Consider the following 21,612-nt stretch of genomic DNA (forward strand, 5'->3'; position numbering starts at 1 on the left):
GGTGGTCTCTCTACTCCTGTGCTCACGGGCCTTCTCGTGGGGCTACCTTGTGATGGGAACACCGAGGGGATGAAAAGGCACCGCGACAGTTCAGCATGGACACGCACACAGTGACTGAGCCACGGGGTGGTGGGGCCCTTCAGGGCGCTGAGCTTGTGGGGGTCCTGGCAGGTTTCCTGGAGGAGGTGATGTCTGAACCGAGTGCTGAAGAGCAGGCAGCACCCAGGTGGAAGCCAGAAAGCTTTCCTGTTGTGAGTGGCGGTCGAGTATGAGTGGGCGCAGATCCGGGTCGCAAGGCAGGAAGCTGGGCAGTGCTGCGCAGCGTTGGGGGGGGGGGTGGGGCAGGCAGAGCAGGGGCATCTCCAGCCCAGTTGGCGGTGTTGGTGGATCCAGTTGCAAGCGCTTTGTGGCTGAAAGGGGAGCCCATGCAGCCCGCAGCCACCACCTGCCTCCCCGCTGACTGGTCCACGTTCAGCCAGTAACGTGAGCCCCAGGGAGGGAGCCCCAGGCGCCCCGGGTCCCCCCAGCCCGCCCCCGGCCACCCTAGATCTGGACACAGCCACCTGGCAGAGCAGACGCAGGTAAGACCTGGGGCTAGAGCAGGCGGCTGGGGGGTGGGTACGAGCCTGGGAGGGCGCCCAAGGGCCACCAAGACAGGACCGCAGGCCAGGGTGCTACCTGACTGGCAGTCACGAGGACTGAGGCTGTGCCCAGGCCCCGGTGTCGGGCAGCCCCACTGGCCACTGCCCACCTCCCAGGTCTGCAGAGGCCTGGATTCCTGTCCTCTGGGGCAGGGGGAGCACTTCCCGTGCGGAGCCTAAGCCCGGGGGATGCTTGCAGAGGCTATACCTTGCCACCTCCATATCCCTCCCCAGGATGCTGCTGCCGGAGGGGCACTCAGCCTCTGAAGAGGCTGCGGCCGCTGGGCCCCAGCGGGGTGACTGCATCGTCTGCTACTCGGCCTATGACCTCGCCGGGCACCTGCCCCGCCGCCTCTACTGCGGCCACACCGTCTGCCAGGCATGCGTGCGGCGGCTGGCCGCGCCGGCCCCTGAGCAGCGCTGGGTCCCCTGCCCGCAGTGCCGCCAGAGCACGCCCATGCCCCGTGGAGGGGTGGCCATGCTGGACCTCGACCTGGCTGCCTTCCTGGCCATCAGGGCCGGACGGGGGCCGTCTCGCCTGGAGCCGCAGCCCCCCAGGCCCTGCAAGGGCAGCCCCACTGTCACTCAGCAGCCGGCCAGGCTCCTCCCCGCGTCGGGCCTCCCGCCCCGCTTCCCCCAGCCCGGAGGCTGCTGCGCAGGCTGCCGCAGCCTCTGCTGGGATCCCTCAGGCAGCCCCCAGCTCTGAGCGCTGCTCAGCGCTGCCCCTCGGAAAGGAGCCTCGGCCTGCAGCACGAGGCACCGCCTTCCCGAAACAGCTCTGCGTGTTCGCCCTGGGGCCGCCACCTAAGGTCGTGAGCTATGCCCACAGTGCCGTGCGCCCCTGCAGGAGCTGGAATCCGGGCCAGGACCCCCAGGCCCCACGGTGGTCTGTGTGCACTGCGGGGCCGCTGCTGTCAGAGTCGCCTGCGAGCCCAGCCCAGGTCTGGACGCGGCTCAGAGGTGGCTCCTGAAAGGGTCTGGGGGCCAGTGTCCAGGCCTGGGCTGCAGGCTGGGGGGGCAGGCCCAGCAGAGGCCGCTCCTGGCCTGCTCGAGGAGGCCCCCTCCTTACAGAGCCCTGAGCCCAGCGGGAGGGTCTCTGCCTTCGCCCCCTGTGAAGCCCACCTGCTCAGTGCCCCCGGCTCCCGCCGTGACGGGTGCTGTTTGGGGAGGACAAGCATGGTGGCTGCATGGGGCCTCCAAGCCGGGGGGTGACCGCGAGGGGCGCTCATGACAGCCGCCCCTCCCCAGGCCTGTGGCGTCCTCTGCCTTCCAGGGGCGGTCACACAGACCCTCAGAGGGACCAGAGACAGACCCCACAGGGCAGACTGCCACACGCCCACCCCGCGCGGGAAGGGGCTGCTGCTCAGGACCCCTGGAAGGGCTGAGGGGCCCGCCCCAGCCGTGGGAGGCAGGATGGGAGGGACGGGCCAAAGAATGTGCTGAGAGGACAGTCGGAAAGTTCCTCCTTCCCGGGGACAAAGTCCCCCAGCACCGGCGGTTGGTGGACAGCAGGCAGGGGCTCGAGACAGCAGCCGGCCGGGGCGGGGCTGGCCCCCGCGGGGCCACTCACCCTCCCCGCATCTCCGGAGCGGGAAGGGGCCCAACTCCAGAAAGAGGCACCTGTGAACGAGGGGGCCGGACTCAGCTGGGGAGAGAACCAGGTGGGCTCGGGTGCCAGGCTGAAGAGCAGCGTGGCCTCGGGTGGGCCCTCCTCCCACTTGCAGGAGGTCAGTGGCGCCCGTGACTGTGACCACTGCTGGCCACCTCTGGGGCTGCGCCGCTTGGGAGCTCTGCTAGGCCCGGCCCTGAACTGGATGACCTCGGGGGTTGCTGCCCTCCCTGCCCACCTGGTGCAAAGAGCTTCCTTCTGGCCATGTGACCGCAGCAGGACAGGCACAAGAAGGCCTGCAGAGACGAGGGTGGACTTCCCGAGGGGTCCCCAGGATGGCCGGCCAGAGTGTCAGCATCCCGCCTGCCGCAGGCGGCCAGCATGCAGCATCCTGTCATGTCCCTCAGACATCCACATGCGAGAGCCCAGCTCTGGGGGCCAGCAGCCCAGCCCTGCTCACCCCTGGGTGACGGTGGGGCCTGGAAGAGGCCGGCACCCAGGGCTGCGATGGTACCCCTGGGGGGCCCTTGGCTCCTTGGTAAACATTAATGGGCTCAGTACACGGCAGGTCATGTGTGCACCCAGCGGATCTTTGACCTGCAGCTGCTCTCGGCCTGTGTCTCCTCCCCGAAGGTGCCCCTCACTGCCCACACAGGTAGGAGCTTCTAGAACCAGGCGGGGGCCCAGGACACTGGGGTCAGGGCTGGGTGACTTCCAGGCCCAGGGCTTAGCGCCCACCTCACTCTCCAGCAGCTGAGGTTGAGAGACCAGCTTGGGGGCAGCCAGAGGGAGGGGTTACCGCAGGCTCCCCAGGACCTAGACCCTGGGGGTCCAGGCCCAGCAGGCTGAGGAAGGAGCCTTGAGGTGGGGGGGGCGTCAAGCCCCTTGTCCTGCTCCCCATCACTAGGAGTGGACCCTTATCGAGTGAAGACGTTGCTGTTTGGTACCAAATGCCAAAGTCCAAGCTGTGACCGTCTGCAGTGGTCTCTGTGACACCCAATAGGAGACACCCCGGAGTCCCGACCACTTCCAGCTACACCCTAGTACTCTGGGTCACCCACTAGCCCTTCCTCCAGCCAGAACCAACAGCGAGCCAGGGCTCCCTCCACTCTGTCCCCCCAAACCAGACTGAGCTTGCCTGACAGCCACCTGGGGTCACTATAGCCATCCCCCTGCAGATGGAGGAAGGGGGAGACCACTGAGGCCAATAGCAGGTGGGAAGGGGGGATGGTGGGAAGGTCTCGGGCCAGGACACCCCAAGAGCTGACGGGCAGGGGGCAGCGTTGAACTGCCCTTCTTGCCGGCAGAGCTGGGTCTGGACCTGGGTCTGTTCCTGCCTGAAATCCATGCTGCATCCCCTCACCGGTGGCCCAGCCCCTCCCACCCCTCTGGACACAGTTGGCCTGGTGGACCAGAGGCTGGGAAATGCAGGTACCAGAGACCCAGGGTCCCAACCTCCACCAGCATCCCTGCCCACCCACCTGGCCCCTGACTCATCGTGCTGGGGAAGCTGGGAGAGGGGTACTAGCCGGTCCCCAGGAGAGCCCACGAGCCAGACCCCTCCTTCCTGCTCCTGTCCCTCACCCCAAGCCCCTGTGCTGTGGGCCCCCCCCCCCACCTGAAAGTGTCCAGGAAACAGCTAGGTCCCTGGCCCTAGCTGACCCCAACCCCTGCAGGGATCTCTGGTTCTGCCTCCATCCTGGAAGACAGAGACATGGACCCCTGGGCCCTCCCTCAGCTGAAGGACACTGGACAGGCCTGGAGAGGTAGGTCTGGAGGTAGCGGGTAGCTGGTCCAGCATGGCTCCACCTTGCTGGGTGTGAGTCTGGAGAGGGTTCTTGGGGAGAGAGTGAGGATGAGCTTTGCTCCAACAGGCCACATGGAAACGCGCCACAGACCCCAACCAGGGCACCCGGTCCTTCACCGGGACTGCTACCTGCCGCGCTGGCCCTCCTCCTCTGTCCTGTGGGCAGTTAGGCTCCCAGGAGACCCCAGAGGGCTGTCGGCCTGAGCATTCTGCCAAGGGACAGAGAAGGGGGATTGAGACCCTGCCCTGGGAAGGGGGAGAAAAGGAAGGGGCCTGGGAGGGGTGCACAGGAGGCCCCACCAAGGACCTCCCTGCCATGTGTCTTCAGAGCTCAGTGCGGCCGGCAGGGCGCTGCGGGTGCTCACTGGCTTCCTCAAGGCCTGTGGGCTGCTGGGCGGCCTCTACCTCTTCATCTGCTCCCTGGACATCCTCAGCTCCGCCTTCCAGCTGCTAGGCAGTGAGTGACCCACCAGGTGGCTGTGGGCTGGTGGCCAGCCCGGCCTCCCCAGCCTCAGGACACCTGTCTCCCGGGTGCAGGCAAAGTAACCGGAGACATCTTCAAGGATAACGTGGTGCTGTCCAACCCTGTGGCTGGACTGGTCATTGGCGTGCTGGTCACAGTCCTGGTGCAGAGCTCCAGCACGTCCTCCTCCATCGTGGTCAGCATGGTGGCCTCCAAGCGTGAGTGCCCCTCCCCTCCCGGGATGGTGGGGGGGTGGGAGTGGCTGGCTGACGCAGCGCCCCCACAGTGCTGACCGTCCGGGCCTCTGTGCCCATCATCATGGGTGTCAACGTGGGCACATCCATCACCAGCACCCTGGTCTCAATGGCACAGTCAGGGGACCGGGACGAGTTTCGGAGGTGAGCGGGGTAAGGGACAGGCAGGGGCCGGGGCGGCGATCCGGATGGTGGCCAAGACCGGCACCCAGCTGCCTCTGTGTGACCCCAGAGCCTTCGGCGGCTCGGCTGTGCACGGCATCTTCAACTGGCTCACGGCGCTGGTCCTGCTGCCGCTGGAGAGTGCCGCGGCCCCCCTGGAGAGGCTCAGTGCGCTGATCCTGGGCGCCGCCAGCCTGCAGCCCGGGGGGCACGCGCCCGACATCCTCAAGGTGCTGACCCGGCCGCTCACACACCTCATCGTGCAGGTGAGGCGGCTGGCTCCTTTCCCGCAGGACCCACAGGCCAGGGCCTGGCTGGAAGGGCTTTGCTGGGGAGACCGGTCTGGGCCCGGGGTCGGGTGGGGCAAGAGAGGGGTCCAGCACGGTGGACCTGGCTGCAGTCCTCCAAGCCCCAGGCCAGTCCTGAAGAACCGACGCTAGACCCGGATCCTCTGTCCCCAGCTGGACGCTGATGTCCTTATGGGCAGTGCCACGGGCAACAGCACCAACCGGAGCCTTATTAAGCGATGGTGCGGCACCAGGGAGCAGACGGTGAGGCGCCGCTAATCCCTGACCCCAGACCCGCTGAATTACCCGGCCCCGCCTACTCTGAGCCCGTCCTGAGCCTCACCGCCTTGCCTTCCCAGACCGCGGGATACAGCAGCTACTGCGGAGCGGCGGCGGGGGGCCTCTGCCCTGGGAAGAACGGCTCTGCGTCTGAGGAGCCCTTGCCCTGTGAGGCCCGGCCCCGCGCGCCGGCCGCGGCTCCCCTACCCCCGCCCCGCGCGCCCCCGCCAGCCCCGCGCGCCCCCGCCGCCCCGTGCTGCCCGCGGCTCACCTGCCCCCGCCCTGCCCCAGGCCGCCACCTGTTTGCGGGCACAGCGCTCGCGGACCTGGCCGTGGGCCTCATCCTGCTGGCCGCCTCCCTGCTCGTGCTCTGCTCCTGCCTCGTCCTCATTGTCAAGCTGCTCAACTCCACTCTGCGGGGCCGCGTCGCCCAGGCCGTGAGGACAGTCATCAACGCCGGTGCGGCGGGAAGCGGGCCGCCGCGGGGGTGGGGGCGGGGAAGCGGGGCTCGGGGTCACCGGCCCTCGCTCCGCAGACTTCCCCCGCCCGTTTGGCTGGCTCAGCGGCTACTTGGCCATGCTCGTGGGCGCCGGCCTGACCTTCGTGCTCCAGAGCAGCAGCGTCTTCACCGCGGCCATAGTGCCGCTCATCGGTGAGCAGAGCCCAGAGCACCTGGGGGGTGGGCTCAGGGCCCGTGATGACCCCCGGCTCCCCCAGGGGTCGGGGTGATCAGCCTGGAGCGAGCGTACCCTCTCTTCCCTGGTGGGGAGTGGGTGGGCTCAGGGCCCGTGATGACCCCCGGCTCCCCCAGGGGTCGGGGTGATCAGCCTGGAGCGAGCGTACCCTCTCTTCCTGGGCTCCAACACTGGCACCACCACCACGGCCCTGCTGGCAGCTCTGGCCAGCCCCTCGGACATGCTGCTCAGCGCCGTCCAGGTACCGCCCTCCCAGGCCCTCCCCGGCCTGCAGGCCCCTCCATTCCCAACGCGGGCCTGGGACTTCCGCTCTGGGTCAGTCCCCCTCCTGTCCGGTCCTGTAGGCTGGTGGTGGGACGTGTGTCCTGGGGCCTCAGGCCCTGGCTCTCCAGGACTCCACCTCTGGCTGCCCACTCAAGCCCACAGCCTCGCCTCCTGGGACCCCAAGGACCCTGTGGGACTTGTCCGGGTCCCAGGCCTTCCCCTCTTCCCCTGCAACCTCGTCATTTCCAGGACCCTGTAGCCCCAGGTCTTCTTCCCGGTTCCAGCTGGCGGTCTCCTGAAGGACCGCTGTGGCCTCAAGCCCCTCCATCTCACCACCTTGGGATGCCCTCCACCCCCAACGGCCTAAATGGCACAGGTCCCCACTTGGATGACTCCCCAGCTCCCTCCATTCTCCCCTACCCAGTCCCAATTCTGCCTCCAGGACGCCTCCCGCCAGCCCCCCAGCTCTGAGCCCCCACGCCCCGTCCCATTCAGTCCCTCTGATTCTCTCCAGATTGGCCCTTGGGCCCCACTGCCTCCATCCCAGCGCCCTAATAGGTGCAGCTCTCGAAGGCCTGGATCTCACTGGGCTGCTACCCACAAGAAGAGATGAACCCCAGCGCTCCCCCACTCCCACCTGCTCTCTCGCCTCGGTTCTGTCTCTGTCCATTTAGAACCTCCCAGTGCAGAGCCCTGATCCCCTCCTCCAGGAAGCCCTCCAGAATGCACCCACCACAGCGACTCCTCGACTTCTCCAGCAACCCCTGTAGAGAGTTGTGTTCCCTCCATGTGTAGCCCTGCAACTCCTCCTCGCAGGAGCCAGGCCAGAACCTGGGGCTGGGTGGCTAAGCCCACTGAGGGATGAGCATGAGTAGGGTCGCTGTGGATGAAGCATAGGCAAGTAAAGCCAGCTCAGGGGAAGGTGGACTCCACAGGGCCATCAGAGACGTAGTTACCACATGGCGATGCCGTACTAGGCTCCTGAGCCTCGGGGCACTGTGGGGTGTGGGAAGAGCGTGCCCACCACAGTGGCCATCAGGGAGGGGCATGCCTCCCAGGGAGCCCAGGCTCCTGAGGCCCTCCCTCCCTCCCTCCAGGTCGCTCTCATCCACTTCTTCTTCAACCTGGCGGGCATCCTGCTGTGGTATGTGGTGCCCATCCTCCGGCTGCCGGTCCCGCTGGCCAAGCACTTTGGGAACCTGACCGCCAGCTACCGCTGGGTGGCTGTCGCCTACCTGCTGCTCTGCTTCCTGGTGCTGCCTCTGGCCGCCTTCGGGCTCTCCCTGGCGGGGGGCGCAGTGCTGGCTGCGGTCGGGGCACCCCTGGTAGTGCTGGTGCTCCTCGTCGCCCTGGTCACCGTCCTGCAGCGGCACCGGCCCGCCTGGCTGCCCCGCCGCCTGCGCTCCTGGGCCTGGCTGCCCCTCTGGCTCCGCTCTCTGGAGCCCTGGGACCTCCTGGTGAGACGCTGCTGCCCCTGCAAGGCCTGCAGCCCCCCTCAGGCTGCGGCCAAGGAGGCCCACTGCTACGAGAACCCCCAGGTTCTGGCCTCCCAGCAGTTGTGAAGGGTGGACGTGCCTCACCCCCTAGCCCCATTGACGTCTGGCGGCCCTGGGGGATCCCAGTAGCTGCGGACTTCTGAGTCACCTGAGTCGCCTTCTTTGCAAATAAAAAAAGTCTGTACCCAGGTGTGGGTGGTCTTCTCTCTCCAATCCGGGGCTGCATGGGGAGGGGCACCCTCGACTCCCAACTTCCCCCTACCCCCGCTTCGACCCCAAACTTTCCCCACCCTACCCCCCACCCCGCCCGGTAGGGAGCTGGGGGTGGGGCAGTGCCTTTGCCGCCCTCCAGCGGACACTCGGGGGGCCAGCGCCGAGCCCGAGTAGGAGCTGGAAGTCCCTGGAGGTGCGGCCAAACAGCCGAAGCCCGAGCTGTGACTCTCTCTCCGCGGCCGCTGGCGGCAGAAGGCCCTGAGTGCGGCCGATCTGGAGCGTGGAGACCCCGCAGCAAGAAGCTCGGGGTCCAGGGAGGCTGGACGCGGCCGGGGCCTTCCCTGTGGTGCAGGGAGGGAGGGCGGACGCGCGGGCAGCTCCGGCGCCCTGCAGCCCCTGTTGGTGGTTGGCCTGGAGGGAGTCACGTGGTCGCTGCGGGGCCCCGAATTCCGCAGGTGCGTCGCGGAGTGGGGAGGGCACGGGTGAGGACAGGGTGGCCCCGAGGCGCCCCGCTCCCCCGCGTCCCTGCTCTCCTCCCGCGACGCGGTGCCCGCCGCTGAGGGGCACGGGGCTGCGGGTCGGGGGCGCGGGGCCGGCGGACCAGTGTGCGGTTACCCATGTCCGCCAGCCTGCACCGGGGCGGCCAGGGGCGCCACCCCGCCGTCCTGGGCAGAGCAGGTGCTCAGTGCCCCCACCCCAGGGAGTGGATCCTGCCCGTCACGCCCGGCGCAGCTCGCCCCTGGAGGCCGCACCTAGGTAACACATCTCTGGGCCAGGTGCCCGCCCGGGGCTGGCTCCCCTCCCCCTCCCCGTGCCCGTGCCCCGGGTTTCCACATAGCAAGGCTTTTGTCCGGAACCCGGCGCTGGTAACCCGACACCAGCCGGACCCTGTGCGCCACAGCCCTGAAAGGAGAGGGTTGGCGGATCCAGTGTGCAGACCCCTAGGCAGCTCGGATCCGGGGAGGGCTGGGGGTGTGTATGTGTTGCCTGGTTTCTCGGTTTGCAGCTGCGACCAGTGACCACCTTCTGATCCAGGGATGCTGCCCTGAAGATGGGGGCCAACTTCCTTCCCAGCCCCCCAGGTGTGCCTAGCCAAACCCGGTGGGGGGACAGGTGTGAGTGGTCAGGAAGATGAGACGGGGACCCCCGAACCAATTCCTGTCCACAGTGGCGTCATCTCCCTCATTCCCGGGTTCTCACAGACCCCCCTTCCCGTGTCCCCCAGCCCCTCTCAGCGCCCCCATGTCCAGTATCCTCCCAACAAGCTTCTAGATCTCCTGAGCCTGGGGCTCAGCCTGGCCTCCGGAAGAGCTAGCCACCTGCTCTGAGACCCACAAGGGGCCTCGTGGGAACAAGACCCCTGGGGCAGGTCCATGTACCTATTTTTGGCTTCCCCCCACTTTTGTGACCTCAGGACACACCTGCCCTTCTGACATCAGCCTGACTCCCATGGAAGTCCCTGAGGAGGGGCTGGGCCTGGCTGTTTCCCCAGGGACAGGGGCGGAGGGCTCCCCCTCCCCATTGTGGGAAGGCAGTGAGAGGGGAAGCAAGTACCCAGTGCGTGCACCTCTCCTTCCGGGGGCGGGTGAGGCCGCCCACAAAGGCTGACTGCTGGGTCTTTTGAGGCCGTGAACCACTGTCTGCCTGCTGCTCCCGCCAGGCGGTAATGCAGCCTCCCGCTGGGACCATGGCCACCGGTAAACAGAGCTGTCGCTGAGGACGCCTTCAACAGCTGCAGGCTCGGGCGGGAGGCTAGGTGTCCGGCACTCCCACAGCCCCCGCCCACTCTGCCCTGCGTCCCGCTGGGCCACAGACCCCCACTGGGCCCGGACCTCCCCCCAGCCTGGACCCGGTGGCTCACAGGAGCCCACCTCTACCCTGCGGCAGGAACACCCTTGGTTAAGGGTGGGGACCTGCAGGGCCTCCCCCACCACCGGCCCTGTGCAGCGGTGCCTACTGTGGTCCTTGGCCGAGGGCCACAGAGAGGCCTGCTGCCTCGTTCCTGGCCAGTGTTCACTTCGGAAGGGCAAGGTGGGCAACCTGGTGCCGCGAGGGTCCCTGGGGCTCACACCTGGGTGGGTGACACAGCTGTTTTGTTACCTGGAGAGCAGGGCTGCCATGGCCTCGCTGAACTCCCGGCCTGTGCGTGCTGGTCATGGGAAGCAGAGACTTCTGCCAGTGGGGGTCTCAGCCCAGGGTGGGTGGCGAGGAGGGAAGGCTCTGACAAACACTTCAAAGTGCCCCAACTCACTGGCTCACTTGGAGCAAAGTCTGAGCTATTCCGTTTCTCGCTGATTTGTGACGACTCAGTGCTGCAAGACCCTGGAGCCTCCCTGCGCAGGCCTGCTTGGGCAGCTAAGCTACTTCGCAGGGCACTGTGAGAACCCTAGATACCAGGCAGGGACCCTGCACACCGGACAAGCCACTGCCTGTAGCCAGCACCAGCCGGGCCCACCTTCCTGGACTGGTGCGGGGGAAGGGGCTGGTCCCCTGGGCCCTTCGGGGACTATTACTTTGACATGCTGACTCACACTTCAGGTCAGGTTCAGGACTGCGGCTGCGGACCACTCTCAGGGTATGTTAAGACTCATCCCTATGCCAGTGTGCTACTTCCCAACGATTTCATCCCCAGATTAAGTATACCGTGAAGTGCCCTAACGCTGCAACAGGCCAGGAAACGGCGGTGTCCTGAAGTACACGGTGAAGAGCAAGCACAATCTCTCTAGGTAGAAATCACCAGGTATTGCCCACAGCATCCATGGGCTGGGGAGCAGAGGAGGGTAAGAACCTCACTGAGAAAACCAGAATCTAGAGAGGACCCGTGGCCACAGCGAGACGGACTGTCCATGGTGGACATTACGAAAATATAATGCAAGGGGACTGTTTTTAAAATGATTGATTAAAAGTGTGACTACATGCAAGTTAACTGTTTTGGTTTTTTTTTTTTTTTTCCCATAAGTTGTTTTTTTTTTTTTTTTCTCCAAACAAAATTCAAGGAAAAGTACAAACATTTGTTCAGCCAGGTGTACCGATCTGTGGTTGCCCAGAGGCCTGGGCGCGGCCCTCGTGTCTCCACGCAGCTCTGTGCGCTCCTGGGGCCAAGGCACCAAGGCAACAGGCGCCAGGCCAGCGCGGTCTCCACAACAAGCCGCAAGCCGCTGCCGAGCAGGGCCCCGTCCTGCCCCGCCCGCCCCGCGCCCACCTCTCTCCGGCCGGGCGCCGCGGCCTCACGCGCTCGCCCACCTGCCCACGACCTAGCGGGCCTGAGGACCGAGGAGGGGGGCAGGCGGCCCCCAAAGTTCAGGGGGCGGGCCCGGCGCCGCCGCCCCTCGGCCTCCGATCCCCGAGGGCGTGCGTGTGAACAGCCCCGCGCCCCTCCTCCGCTCCAAGACTCCTCAAGATGAGCCCGGCCGCCCTCTAAAAGGCGCACAGCGAGGCCCGGGCTCGCGCGAGGGCCACGGGGCGCGCCCCGCCCGCCTGCCCGGGGCTCGGCCGACCCCCGCAGCGCCCCGCCCGAGCCCGCGCCCCGCCCGCGCCGGTCCCCGCGGCACTGCGGCGGTTACCAGGACGCCGGCCCCGCCAGCCAATAGCGGCAGGCTGTCGGCGTGCTCTGCGGAGCCGGCCAATGGGAGCACAAATCAATCATTTGAAACAGCCAATGGTCAGAAGACCGCAGAGCGAAGGGGGGGACTTGGATAGGGAGCGCAGAGGCCGCGACGGACCAATAAAGGGCGAGTGGCGTCGGGAAGGCGGGCCCTGGGCAGCCCGATTGACGGGGCTACAGCCAATCAAACGAGGCCGCCTGCCAGCCTCGCTCTGGACGCCCAATAAGAGGCTGGCGGGGGCGGGCGCGGCGGGTATATAAGCGCCGGCGCAGCGTCGGTTGTAGCACTCTGCGCGCCCGCATTTCGGCTTTAGCTCGGCTCTTTCCTCCGCAGCCGCCCCCGCTGCAGCCGCTGCCGCCGCCGCCGCCATGAGGGAGATCGTGCACCTGCAGGCCGGCCAGTGCGGCAACCAGATCGGCGCCAAGGTGAGCGGGGACGTCTGGGCCGGCGCGGGTCCTCCGGGCGGGGCGGGCTGGCGCGGGAAAGATGGCGGCATCCGGCGGGCGGCGCCCCCGCATTGCGGCCCCTCGCGGGGCCGGAACCGGGGTCAGGGCAGCGGGCCACGGCTGGGGTCTGTGAGGACGGCCGGGCGGCGGGGGAAGGGAGGGCCGGGCCGCGCCGCGCCGTCCGGGGCGGGGTCGGCTCCGGGCACCTCCGGCGTGACTCAGCCCCGGCCCGGCCCGCCCGCGTCTCCCGTAGTTTTGGGAGGTGATCAGCGACGAGCATGGCATCGATCCTACCGGCACCTACCACGGGGATAGCGACCTGCAGCTGGAGCGAATCAACGTGTACTACAACGAGGCCACCGGTGAGACCCCGCGCCCCTTCCCCACCCCCATGCCGCCCTGCGGCCCTCCCCTCGCTGACTCCCTCCCGCCCCCCAGGTGGCAAGTATGTGCCCCGCGCGGTGCTCGTGGACCTGGAGCCGGGCACCATGGACTCTGTGCGCTCGGGGCCTTTCGGGCAGATCTTCAGGCCGGACAACTTTGTCTTCGGTGAGCCGCGGATCGGGGTGGGTGGCGGCTGATAGCCAGGACGGCGCAAAGGTCAGGGGGTGCCCAATGTCGCCATCTTCAGGACTCACAGAGCCGAGGTTCTGATCCACTCTGTATTCTTAGTAGAAGCTGGGTTCCAGGACGCCCTCCTCCTCTCTAGAGTCATTCAATCCCCTCACCTAAAGCGGCTTTGCCGAGAAGGCCCAGCTGTCTGCCTGCCGGGAAGGAGCAGGCAGATGTAATCTCCCTGCTGGGAAGGCTGAGCTGGAGGCAGTGGCAGCTCGTCTGCTCTTGGGAGTTGGCAGAGGCTGCCCATGGGAGGGGCTGGTTTGTTGTTTAACCATGTTAGTGTGACACCGTGGTGTTTCATCGCCTACGTCGTTACCTTATCAGTTTGGGGGCCATCTGCTGTACCTGCAGGGTGGGTTTTGTGTGTCATCTCACACTGTGTCGTTTGGCCTTTTTGGCACGAGTGATCAGTGGTGAGCACATGCCTGGCTGAATAGCAACCTGCTGCCCTCTCTTGCAGGTCAGAGTGGTGCCGGGAACAACTGGGCCAAGGGGCACTACACGGAAGGTGCAGAGCTTGTCGATTCAGTGCTGGATGTCGTGAGGAAGGAGGCGGAGAGCTGTGACTGCCTGCAGGGCTTCCAGCTGACCCACTCCTTGGGTGGGGGGACTGGGTCTGGGATGGGCACCCTCCTCATCAGCAAGATTCGGGAGGAGTATCCAGACAGGATCATGAACACCTTCAGCGTGGTGCCCTCGCCCAAAGTGTCAGACACCGTCGTGGAGCCCTACAACGCCACCCTCTCAGTCCACCAGCTTGTAGAGAACACAGACGAGACCTACTGCATTGATAACGAGGCGCTGTACGACATCTGCTTCAGAACCCTGAAGCTGACCACCCCCACCTACGGGGACCTGAACCACCTGGTGTCGGCCACCATGAGCGGGGTCACCACCTGCCTGCGCTTCCCAGGCCAGCTCAATGCTGACCTGCGGAAGCTGGCTGTCAACATGGTCCCCTTTCCCCGCCTGCACTTTTTTATGCCCGGCTTTGCCCCGCTAACCAGCCGGGGCAGCCAGCAGTACCGGGCGCTGACGGTGCCCGAGCTCACCCAGCAGATGTTTGACGCCAAGAACATGATGGCCGCCTGCGACCCGCGCCACGGCCGCTACCTGACTGTGGCCGCCGTCTTCCGGGGCCGCATGTCCATGAAGGAGGTGGACGAGCAGATGCTCAACGTGCAGAACAAGAACAGCAGCTACTTCGTGGAGTGGATCCCCAACAACGTGAAGACGGCCGTGTGCGACATCCCGCCCCGCGGCCTGAAGATGTCGGCCACGTTCATCGGCAACAGCACGGCCATCCAGGAGCTGTTCAAGCGCATCTCGGAGCAGTTCACGGCCATGTTCCGGCGCAAGGCCTTCCTGCACTGGTACACGGGCGAGGGCATGGACGAGATGGAGTTCACCGAGGCCGAGAGCAACATGAACGACCTGGTGTCCGAGTACCAGCAGTACCAGGACGCCACGGCCGAGGAGGAGGGCGAGTTCGAGGAGGAGGCAGAGGAGGAGGTGGCCTAGAGCCGCCGGAGCCGGAAGGCCGAGGCCGTGGGAACTCTTTATTCGCTCACAGCCTGCTCTGATAGTCTGTCTCACTGTGTGTGTGCTCTTTCCTGTCTTGACATCACGTGCTGTACAGCCACCAACATTAAAGCGTTTTCATAGTGTCCGGCTGCGCCTCTCCAGTTCCTTCTGATGGGCCTTGCGGGCGCTGCTGCCGAAGGTCAGTGCGTAGTTGTCCTGCACGGCTGTGAGGGGCAACGCTGCTGCTGAGCCCCTGGGCTCACCGCACGCGCGGGGTACACGCGGAGCTGCTGCAGGGGCCAGGGGCCTGTGAACATGCAGGCTGGGGAGCCGGGGGTCGCCCCCCAGAGGTGGGCCCATCCTGTGCACAGGAAACCCCCAGGAGGCCAGCGTGGTCTGGACGCACGTGGCCTCTTGGCTTTTAGTCAGGGCTGTTAGTGAACCCCTTGCGCGCTGGGGGAAGCGGGGGCACTGAGGGAGCTTTGGGTCATTTGGGGTCGTCCTGTCCCAAGGGAACCTTGCCTGAGGTTAGGCCTGGCTAAGAGGGCCCAGCCCCTGGCCCCGCCCCACAGTGGCCTGTCGCCCTGACATCTTCCAAGAGGCACTCACAGGGTATGAAGCCCATGTAGAAAGGTATCAGGCCCTGGCTTCTGTAGATGGTGTTGCTGGGCCAGTGTGTGCTGGGCAGCCTCTCACCCAGGGCACAGATGGGATTTCTGAGCAGAAACTGGGAAAACAGGCCGGTCAGTGCTGCCATGGCCTGCCTCCCAAGCTGGAAACCACGGAGCAGAATGTCCTGGCGGCGCAAGGCTGGCATTTTGGGAAGTGAGTGGCTCAGGGGTCTTCCCTCCCCACGGCACTCCAGACCTGGGATCCAAGACCTAGTCAGAAGGACATGGCTTGGGGGTAGCGGGGAGCGCAGGGGATAGCCTCTGGGCCAGGCAGAGCTTCCTCCAGGGAAGCCAGAGGGTGGAGACAGCCTTGCTCACCCAGGGGTGCTGTCCACACACCTGGCTCTTGTCGAACTCATCCATAGCCTGTGTGACCCCATCGCGATAATTCATCCCCATCACCCAGGCAAACCGAGGGACAAAGCCTGCATAACCTGGGGAAGGAGGAGGTCAGTGTCCCCTGCAGGTCCCCACTTGCCCTGGGGGTGTCAGGGCAGTCTGTGTAGTCTCCTCCCCCTTCCTAAAGAGGAATGGGCCCTCAGAGTGCCCACCCTTGGGAAGGGCCCAGCGGCAGCCTCCTCACTTGGTCTCCCCGGGCCCCTGGGGCCTTGGGGAGGCACGCACCTGAGATGGCCTTGCGCTGGATCAGCTTGGGGTGGTCCAGCTGGGGCAGCCTGTGGAACCTGCCCACGTCGAGTGTCTCCTGCCAGTGGGCGAGGGGTGGGGACTCGTCCCTCCTGCAGTGGTACAGCTGAAATGGGGAGGCGCAGGTCACTGCCCAGCCCCTGCCAGGTCTGGCTGGGGTGGGGCCTGGTGCCCGTGTTCCTGGGGTGTCCCTCAGTTACCTGGTACTGCCCGGGGGCCTCGCAGGCAGGGGCGGTGTTCTTCCAGGCCTCTTCCCCTAATGCCAGCCGCAGCCCCGGGTGTCCAAGGTCCCTGGAGTCCCCCTTCCTGCCCGGAGGGCAGGGGGCGTAAGGGGGATAGGGCATGAAGCCTGCAGGCAGTGGGACTTGTCTGGATACATTCTCACCCCCCAGGGACCCCTGGGCATCCGCTTCCTGGGGTGGGAACTGGCCCAGCATCTCAAAGTTCTTGTAGGGCTTCAGACCTGTGTGGACAGGGCAGCCTTGAGCCACAGCAGGCAGGAGGGCATCCTGGGGCATGGCAGGGCCGGGGTGCAGGGGTGCAGGCGGCTTACCAGTGTAGTGGGGTATGTAGGGCTCGATCAGGTCTCGGCAGGGCACAAACGGTGGCTTGGGCTTGCTGAAGTCCTCGATGAACTTGGGCTTGGCCACGGGGGCCAGCACGGAGCAGGGGCTCTTCTGCACGCTGGGGTCTGTGAGCAGCTGCGCCGTGGTGCGCCCGTAGGTGTCCCCCACCCGGTAGCGCAGCTGCGGGTAGAAGCCGGCATAGCTGCAGAGGCGAGAGGGCGAGGCCGGGCCCCACCAGCAGGTGTGGACCTGGCCTGTGGGCCGCAGACGAGAGCCTCCACCCGCCTGCAGAGCGCGGTCACGGCAGCCCCGCCATCGGGCTCTGGGGCTCGAGTGGGCAGCTCAGGCCAAGCACCGAGAACAGGCCTGGCCAGTGGGAGGGGAGCTGCGTCGTCCTCCCCGCTGTCTGCCAGCCATTTTCCAGCAAGGGTGGAAAGATGAGAGAATGGGGAGCTCTGCCCCCCAAAGCATGGCAGGGAGGAGACGGGCTGGGCCTTGGGCTGAGGCACAGGGGAGCTGGCAGGATACGGGGAGGGTGTGGGAGGACGCTGCTGGTGGGGGAGGTTCAGGCCTGTGGGGAAGTGGCGTGGGCGCCACGGCGGAGCCCTGAGGAATGGCCTGTGTGACAGCAAGGGGTGTGCGCTGTTTTCTTTTTAAAACTTGCCTGGTGGCACGGTGCAGGGGGCACGGGCTCAGTCCCTGGTCGGGGAAGATTCCACGTGCCACGAAGCAACCCACAACCACTGAGCCTGCCCGCTGCAGCTCCTGAAGCCTGTGCACCTAGAGCCTCTGCTCTGCCAGACAGCACTGCGCTGAGCAGCCGGGCACTGCCATGGAGAGGGGCCTCCGCTCGCCACGGCCAGGGGGAGCCCCTGCGCCGAGCCCAGCGTGGCCGGAAGTAACAAATACTAACACACATATATATAAAACAAAGTCTATCAAAAAGAGCCTGCTCAAGTGAATGCAGGTCAGTCCACGAGCTGAGCGAGACTGAGCCTGAAGGGCAGGGCCTCTTCAGTGTCACCAGGGTTGGTTCTGTTCTTACCAGCCTTTTTTTTGCGTGTGGTCTGAGTGTGTGTCAGTGTGCACACTGCGTCAGTGAGGAGGCCCATTTCTGTTTATTTTTGGTCTTGCTGTGTGGCAGGCAGGATCCTAGTTCCCCAACCAGGAATCGAACCTGTGCCCCCTGCAGCGGAAGCTCGGTCTTAACAGCTGGACCCCCAGAGAACTCCCCGTTTCTGTTTTTGACGTGGGGACACCTAGCAAGGCGGCCTGAAGGCCATGCCCATCAGTTCACTCTGGGAGCTCATGTCCTCTTTATTTTTTTAATTTATTTTTTCATGTTTTGGGGGCACAAGGCATGCAAGGTCTTAGTTTCTGGGCCAGGGATCGAATCCTTGCTCCCTGCGGTGGACGCAGAGTCTCTAACCCCTGGACCTCCAGGGCTGTCCCAGCTCAGCTCTTCTTTAAAGCAGGATGCACTCTGGAGGGAGAGGCCAGCACCCCCAGCTGTCATGCTGACCCCAGCCTCTGCTCTCCGCAGACGTGCGCCCACCTGGCACGGCTGCACCGGCAGGGTGGGCCGGCCAGGCCCCCGCAAACCTGCCCCAGCCCTCCTGCCTGGCCTGCAGCCTCACCCCGCTCCCCGGGCACCCCGGTTCCCAGCTCCCGCCCAAGAGCCCCCCGCTCCGGCCTCAGCTTCCTGGAGACCCAGTTCTGGGATCCCCTCAGGGCCCTGGCTGTGCTGCGCCGCCCCCGGGGACCCAGGCCCGGCCCAGGCCTGTGGCGCTTACCCAGGGATGTAGTGAGGTTCTGGCGAGAAGAGGTTGTGCTTCTGAGGGGCTGTCATCGCGCCTCAGTTCTGCGGGGCTGCCTCCAGCCCCACGCCTGTGCCTGCCACCATCCAGAGAGGAGCCCTGTTGCCTGGCAACCATTGTGAGGAGGCCTGACTGCTGGGCTGCCCTGCCCGCACCGGTGAGCACTCCCCCCTCAAGGCGGGGCCACAGACTGGGGCTGTCACACTGGGGACCTAGCACTTGGAGAACAGGAGCCCCAGTGGCAGCCCAGGCAGCCCCACTGGGCAGTGAGGGGCAGGCCTGGGCCAGGACGCTCACAACCCGCAGGAGGCCAGGAGCCTGGTGAAAAACAGCCCCTCGGGGTGAGGCCAACTGAGCCCCCCACCCTGAGCCCCCTCCTCAGACACGAGGCGCTGGCCACTCTGGAGGCACCGCCGTGAGGTTCAGCAGGTGAGCCTCCTGAGCCAGGCAGCCGCTGGGACTCGGTCCTCGGGGGTTTTTGCCCTGCAGCCCGCACTGCTGTTTAAGTCACCAAGTCAAGTCAGGCTCTTTGTGACCCCAGGAACTGTAGCCCACAGGCTCCTCTGTCCATGGGATTTCCCAGGCAAGAAGACTGGAAAGGGTTGTCATTTCCTTCTCCAAGGGGTCTTCCCGACCCAGGGATCGAACCCACATCTCCTGATCTGTCACTATTTTCCATTTAAAACAAATCCTGATTTTTGGGGGGCGGGGGTGTAGGGAGGACTTTCTAAGCATAAAAATGAAGAAAGGTAGCATAAAGGGGACAGTTAGCAGGTTCAAGCACATGTCAAAAAACAGCATGATCAATACTGAGAGACAGGTGACAGACCGCAGGAAGCGTCTCCAGCGAGTGTTGCATGCAGATATGGTATCAGTAGAAACAAGCTCCCAAAGCAAACCCATGAGAAGTTAACACCCAACAGAAAAGCACGTGAAACGTGCCCACAGTGAGGACAGAGCCTCAGTTAAACGAGTGAGGGCACTGGCGGCCGGATGCTCCTCACCAGCACAGAGACCACCTCTCCCGTGGGGACACCGGCGGCTGGGCTTTGACCCGCGGCTCCACTCGGTCCCGAGGAGACGCGGAGCACAGGTGTGCGTGTCATCCACCGTGGCAGGGTTCGTCCCGGGCAACCCGAGCTGCTCCCCAGGGAGCGGCCCTGGAGCAGGCGGGGAGCCCCTCGCCCTGATTAAAGGTGTGTTTCCTCAAGCGAGTCGCTAACGACAGGAGCGCCAGGCAGGCCTGGAGGCGCCCGATGGGAGGGCCTTGGAGAGGGAGAGACGGGCGTGCGTGGGGTACTGGGGGACAGGACATCCTTGGCTGTGCTGCCCGGGTGAGGCCAAGGCTGGGGCCGGGGCCGGGGCCAGTCGGCTGGTCGGCTCCGGAAGGCGCTGCGGGGGCCTGGCGCCCACCGGGCCTCATCGTGGCTTCGTGTTTCAGCCTCAGCAGCCCCTTGTGTCTGTGATGACGTCCAGGCTCTGCGCCCCCCCGAGGACAGTGTCCCCCAGCCTCACCTGAGCTGCCAGGCCTGCCTCCCCCTTCCCTGGGGAGTCCCCTCTGCCCTCCCCTGTGTCTCCTTCGGCTGGCCCTGCAGGCTCAGCAGCCCACAGCCCCTGCCCCCTTCTCTACCCTCTGCCAGGGCCTCAGTCCTTCCCAAGCACTACTAGAGTGGGCCCTAGGGCCTCGGGAGACCCCAAAAGTCCAGGAGATCGGAAGGGATGGAACAAGAAAGTGGAGGAAGGAGAAAGGTCAGCGGAGTTGAGAGTCACGGGGGCCTGCTGGGGGCAGCTGATCCCAGGGCAACCCACATCGCGGGTCAGGGGAGAGGCCACTTCAGGGCTGGACAGTGCTTCCCAGGGAGTCCCTGGCAACGGGGGACCCATGTCCAGTCAGTGAGGTCACAGAGCCCTGTGATGTCCCTAGGGGAGGGGAGCCAGAGACCCTGATAATGAATTTTGACCAGAAGGCGGTGAAATTCCTGGCAAATTTTCACATCAATGGAGGCAGACACTGGACCCATGGCTCCCTGAAGCAGAAGCCACCTGTGACTTCCCAGTAACCGCCCGCGCGGTGGGCTGGCTGGGGGGCAGTGGCCTGGGTGGCCCTCCGGCTGCGTGGCTGGTGGCTGCTCATGTCTCTCGCAGGCTCCATGCTGCTGTGCTGTTGTCGGGCCTGGAACTAGGGCTGGGGGCCACCTGGGAGGAGATGTGGCCCCCAGCAGTGCAGGAGCTCCAGGTGGGGCTCAGGACGCAAACCAGCCCCCTCCAGGAGCCCCTCACTCGGAACCTGAGGGGGCTGTGTGAGTGAGGGCTCGGGCTCCCCAGCCCCGGGCTGGTCGGGGCAGCAGGCGGGGCGGGTGGGGGCCGCTGGGAGGACCCAGGCCTAGGGCTTGTCCCGCCAGGGCTGGAGCAACGCCCGCCCATCACGACCGACCTGCATGTTCCCGGCCCCACCAAGTATCAGGTGCCAGACGCGTCGCTGCGAGAGTCCTCCCCACACCCCCACTTCAGCATCAGCCGCAGGCACCCCACCCATGGTTCGTGCCCCTCCCCACGCCCCCCACTGCCTGCCCTCTCACCTGGAGAGGGACCCTGGCCACAGGCACCCCTGTGACCCTGTGTCCACTGCAGAGGGCGGAGGCCGCAGGGCGTGGCAGACTGTGTGGTTCCAGAGTGAAAACCCCTTCACCCAGAAAACTGACTTCAACCGAGAGCAGAAGGTGGGGGCCAGCCTGCAGGTCCTGGGCGGGGTGGGCCCCCCGAGGGGCAGACCTGCAGCAGCCGCGTCTCCCCACAGTGGCCATCGCCTGCCGACTACCAGCTGTCCAGCCCGCCTGCCTGCCCAGCCTTCAGCTTCAGGGGCCGCCCTGCGTCCAGGCCGCCTGAGGCCCGAGCCCGCCAGGGGGTGCTGCAGGGCGGGGGCGCAGGGCCCCGGGCCCAGCCCCTCCTGCAGGCCCCTCCGCCCACAGGGGACGAGACAGGGCCTGGCCCCAGCACCTACAACATCCTTCCGGGCTGCCGTCTGAAGGGCCCATGCCCACCCGCCTTCTCCATGGGCCGCTCGCCCCTGCTGGCCTCCTGGGTGGGCTCCTGTAAGGTGGGGGGAGGCGGGGGGCGGGAGGGGTGAACCTGGGCGGCACAGGTGGGCACAGTGACTGCACCCGCCTCCCCTCTGCAGCCTGCACCCCAGGCCCGGCCGCCTACGATGTGGAGGACTGCTATAGCTCACGGTTCCCCTCAGCACCCGGGGTGGTCATCCAAGGCGTGCGGAGGCCCAAGCGCCACGACACTGGCCCCTTCTGTGCGCTCTAGAGCCCGTGGGGTGCACCCGGCCTGCCGGGTCAGCACATGAAACCCTGCCCCCCGGGGGCCTTGCTGGGCCTCCCTCTGGAACTCAGTGCCCCCCACCCCCGGCCTGGCCTTCTGACTCTCTGGGCACCTCTGATCCACCCTCCTGACCAGCCAACCCCTCTGAGCTGTGGACGAGGAAGGCCCACCCCCTTGCTATATACCGAGGTGCTGTTGGTTCGTCTGAGTTGTGTGTGCTTGG

The 21,612-nt window shown here is 66.0% G+C and overlaps 5 protein-coding genes across 8 annotated transcripts; 4 read left to right on the forward strand and 1 right to left on the reverse strand.

Annotated features, from left to right (window-relative positions):
- The first annotated feature begins 499 nt into the window (after positions 1-499).
- Positions 500-1,594, forward strand: RNF224 (ring finger protein 224). Its single transcript, XM_044926573.1, has one exon. The coding sequence runs from the start codon at positions 877-879 to the stop codon at positions 1,345-1,347; it is 471 nt and encodes a 156-aa protein (XP_044782508.1). The 5' UTR covers positions 500-876; the 3' UTR covers positions 1,348-1,594.
- A 171-nt stretch (positions 1,595-1,765) lies between these two features.
- SLC34A3 (solute carrier family 34 member 3) lies at positions 1,766-8,145 on the forward strand. Of its 3 annotated transcripts, XM_025262158.3 has the most exons (13): positions 1,788-2,905; positions 3,558-3,681; positions 3,927-4,016; positions 4,386-4,514; positions 4,595-4,738; positions 4,807-4,918; positions 5,007-5,202; positions 5,398-5,487; positions 5,583-5,670; positions 5,794-5,961; positions 6,038-6,154; positions 6,314-6,438; positions 7,559-8,145. In XM_025262158.3, the coding sequence occupies exons 1-13, from the start codon at positions 2,456-2,458 to the stop codon at positions 8,021-8,023; spliced, it is 2,298 nt and encodes a 765-aa protein (XP_025117943.1). In that variant the 5' UTR covers positions 1,788-2,455; the 3' UTR covers positions 8,024-8,145. The 3 variants fall into 3 exon arrangements, with proteins under 3 accessions (XP_025117944.3, XP_025117945.1, XP_025117943.1); XM_025262159.3 differs by lacking the exon at positions 6,314-6,438 and having other exon boundaries at positions 1,766-2,905; XM_025262160.3 differs by lacking the exon at positions 4,386-4,514 and having other exon boundaries at positions 1,781-2,905.
- A 3,893-nt stretch (positions 8,146-12,038) lies between these two features.
- TUBB4B (tubulin beta 4B class IVb) lies at positions 12,039-14,508 on the forward strand. Its single transcript, XM_006062555.4, has 4 exons — positions 12,039-12,200; positions 12,475-12,583; positions 12,660-12,770; positions 13,300-14,508. Exons 1-4 carry the CDS (start codon positions 12,144-12,146, stop codon positions 14,358-14,360), a joined length of 1,338 nt encoding a protein of 445 aa, XP_006062617.1. The 5' UTR covers positions 12,039-12,143; the 3' UTR covers positions 14,361-14,508.
- Positions 14,452-19,187, reverse strand: FAM166A (family with sequence similarity 166 member A). Its single transcript, XM_006062554.4, has 8 exons — positions 19,067-19,187; positions 18,039-18,138; positions 16,233-16,447; positions 15,880-16,142; positions 15,659-15,785; positions 15,374-15,468; positions 14,973-15,090; positions 14,452-14,587 (listed from the first exon to the last, which is right to left on the reverse strand). The coding sequence occupies exons 2-8, from the start codon at positions 18,092-18,094 to the stop codon at positions 14,499-14,501; spliced, it is 963 nt and encodes a 320-aa protein (XP_006062616.1). The 5' UTR covers positions 18,095-18,138; positions 19,067-19,187; the 3' UTR covers positions 14,452-14,498.
- On the forward strand, positions 16,392-21,507 carry STPG3 (sperm-tail PG-rich repeat containing 3). Of its 2 annotated transcripts, none has more exons than XM_045162342.1 (6): positions 16,392-18,491; positions 20,208-20,362; positions 20,465-20,599; positions 20,694-20,782; positions 20,860-21,154; positions 21,241-21,507. In XM_045162342.1, exons 2-6 carry the CDS (start codon positions 20,269-20,271, stop codon positions 21,372-21,374), a joined length of 747 nt encoding a protein of 248 aa, XP_045018277.1. In that variant the 5' UTR covers positions 16,392-18,491; positions 20,208-20,268; the 3' UTR covers positions 21,375-21,507. The 2 variants fall into 2 exon arrangements, with proteins under 2 accessions (XP_045018277.1, XP_044782507.2); XM_044926572.2 differs by lacking the exon at positions 16,392-18,491 and adding an exon at positions 18,739-20,118.
- The last annotated feature ends 105 nt before the right edge of the window (positions 21,508-21,612 follow it).

Source organism: Bubalus bubalis, chromosome 12 (genome assembly GCF_019923935.1).
Source record: "Bubalus bubalis isolate 160015118507 breed Murrah chromosome 12, NDDB_SH_1, whole genome shotgun sequence".
NCBI classification, from domain to species: domain Eukaryota; kingdom Metazoa; phylum Chordata; class Mammalia; order Artiodactyla; family Bovidae; genus Bubalus; species Bubalus bubalis.

Excerpts from the sequence above, each read along its gene's own strand:
- RNF224 (XM_044926573.1), top strand. The coding sequence starts at position 877 with ATGCTGCTGCCGGAGGGGCACTCAGCCTCTGAAGAGGCTGCGGCCGCT.
- TUBB4B (XM_006062555.4), top strand. The coding sequence starts at position 12,144 with ATGAGGGAGATCGTGCACCTGCAGGCCGGCCAGTGCGGCAACCAGATC. Across the intron at positions 12,584-12,659 it reads GTACTACAACGAGGCCACCG|GTGGCAAGTATGTGCCCCGC; the intron begins GTGAGACCCCGC and ends CCCGCCCCCCAG. Across the intron at positions 12,771-13,299 it reads GCCGGACAACTTTGTCTTCG|GTCAGAGTGGTGCCGGGAAC; the intron begins GTGAGCCGCGGA and ends CCTCTCTTGCAG.
- STPG3 (XM_044926572.2), top strand. The coding sequence starts at position 20,012 with ATGAATTTTGACCAGAAGGCGGTGAAATTCCTGGCAAATTTTCACATC. Across the intron at positions 20,119-20,207 it reads AAGCCACCTGTGACTTCCCA|GCTCCATGCTGCTGTGCTGT; the intron begins GTAACCGCCCGC and ends TGTCTCTCGCAG. Across the intron at positions 21,155-21,240 it reads GGCCTCCTGGGTGGGCTCCT|CCTGCACCCCAGGCCCGGCC; the intron begins GTAAGGTGGGGG and ends TCCCCTCTGCAG.
- SLC34A3 (XM_025262158.3), top strand. The coding sequence starts at position 2,456 with ATGACCTCGGGGGTTGCTGCCCTCCCTGCCCACCTGGTGCAAAGAGCT. Across the intron at positions 4,515-4,594 it reads CGCCTTCCAGCTGCTAGGCA|GCAAAGTAACCGGAGACATC; the intron begins GTGAGTGACCCA and ends TCCCGGGTGCAG. Across the intron at positions 5,962-6,037 it reads GAGGACAGTCATCAACGCCG|ACTTCCCCCGCCCGTTTGGC; the intron begins GTGCGGCGGGAA and ends CTCGCTCCGCAG.
- FAM166A (XM_006062554.4), bottom strand. The coding sequence starts at position 18,094 with ATGACAGCCCCTCAGAAGCACAACCTCTTCTCGCCAGAACCTCACTAC. Across the intron at positions 15,469-15,658 it reads CCAGCGCAAGGCCATCTCAG|GTTATGCAGGCTTTGTCCCT; the intron begins GTGCGTGCCTCC and ends CTCCTTCCCCAG. Across the intron at positions 14,588-14,972 it reads CTACATGGGCTTCATACCCT|CCGTGCAGGACAACTACGCA; the intron begins GTGAGTGCCTCT and ends TGCCCCTCACAG.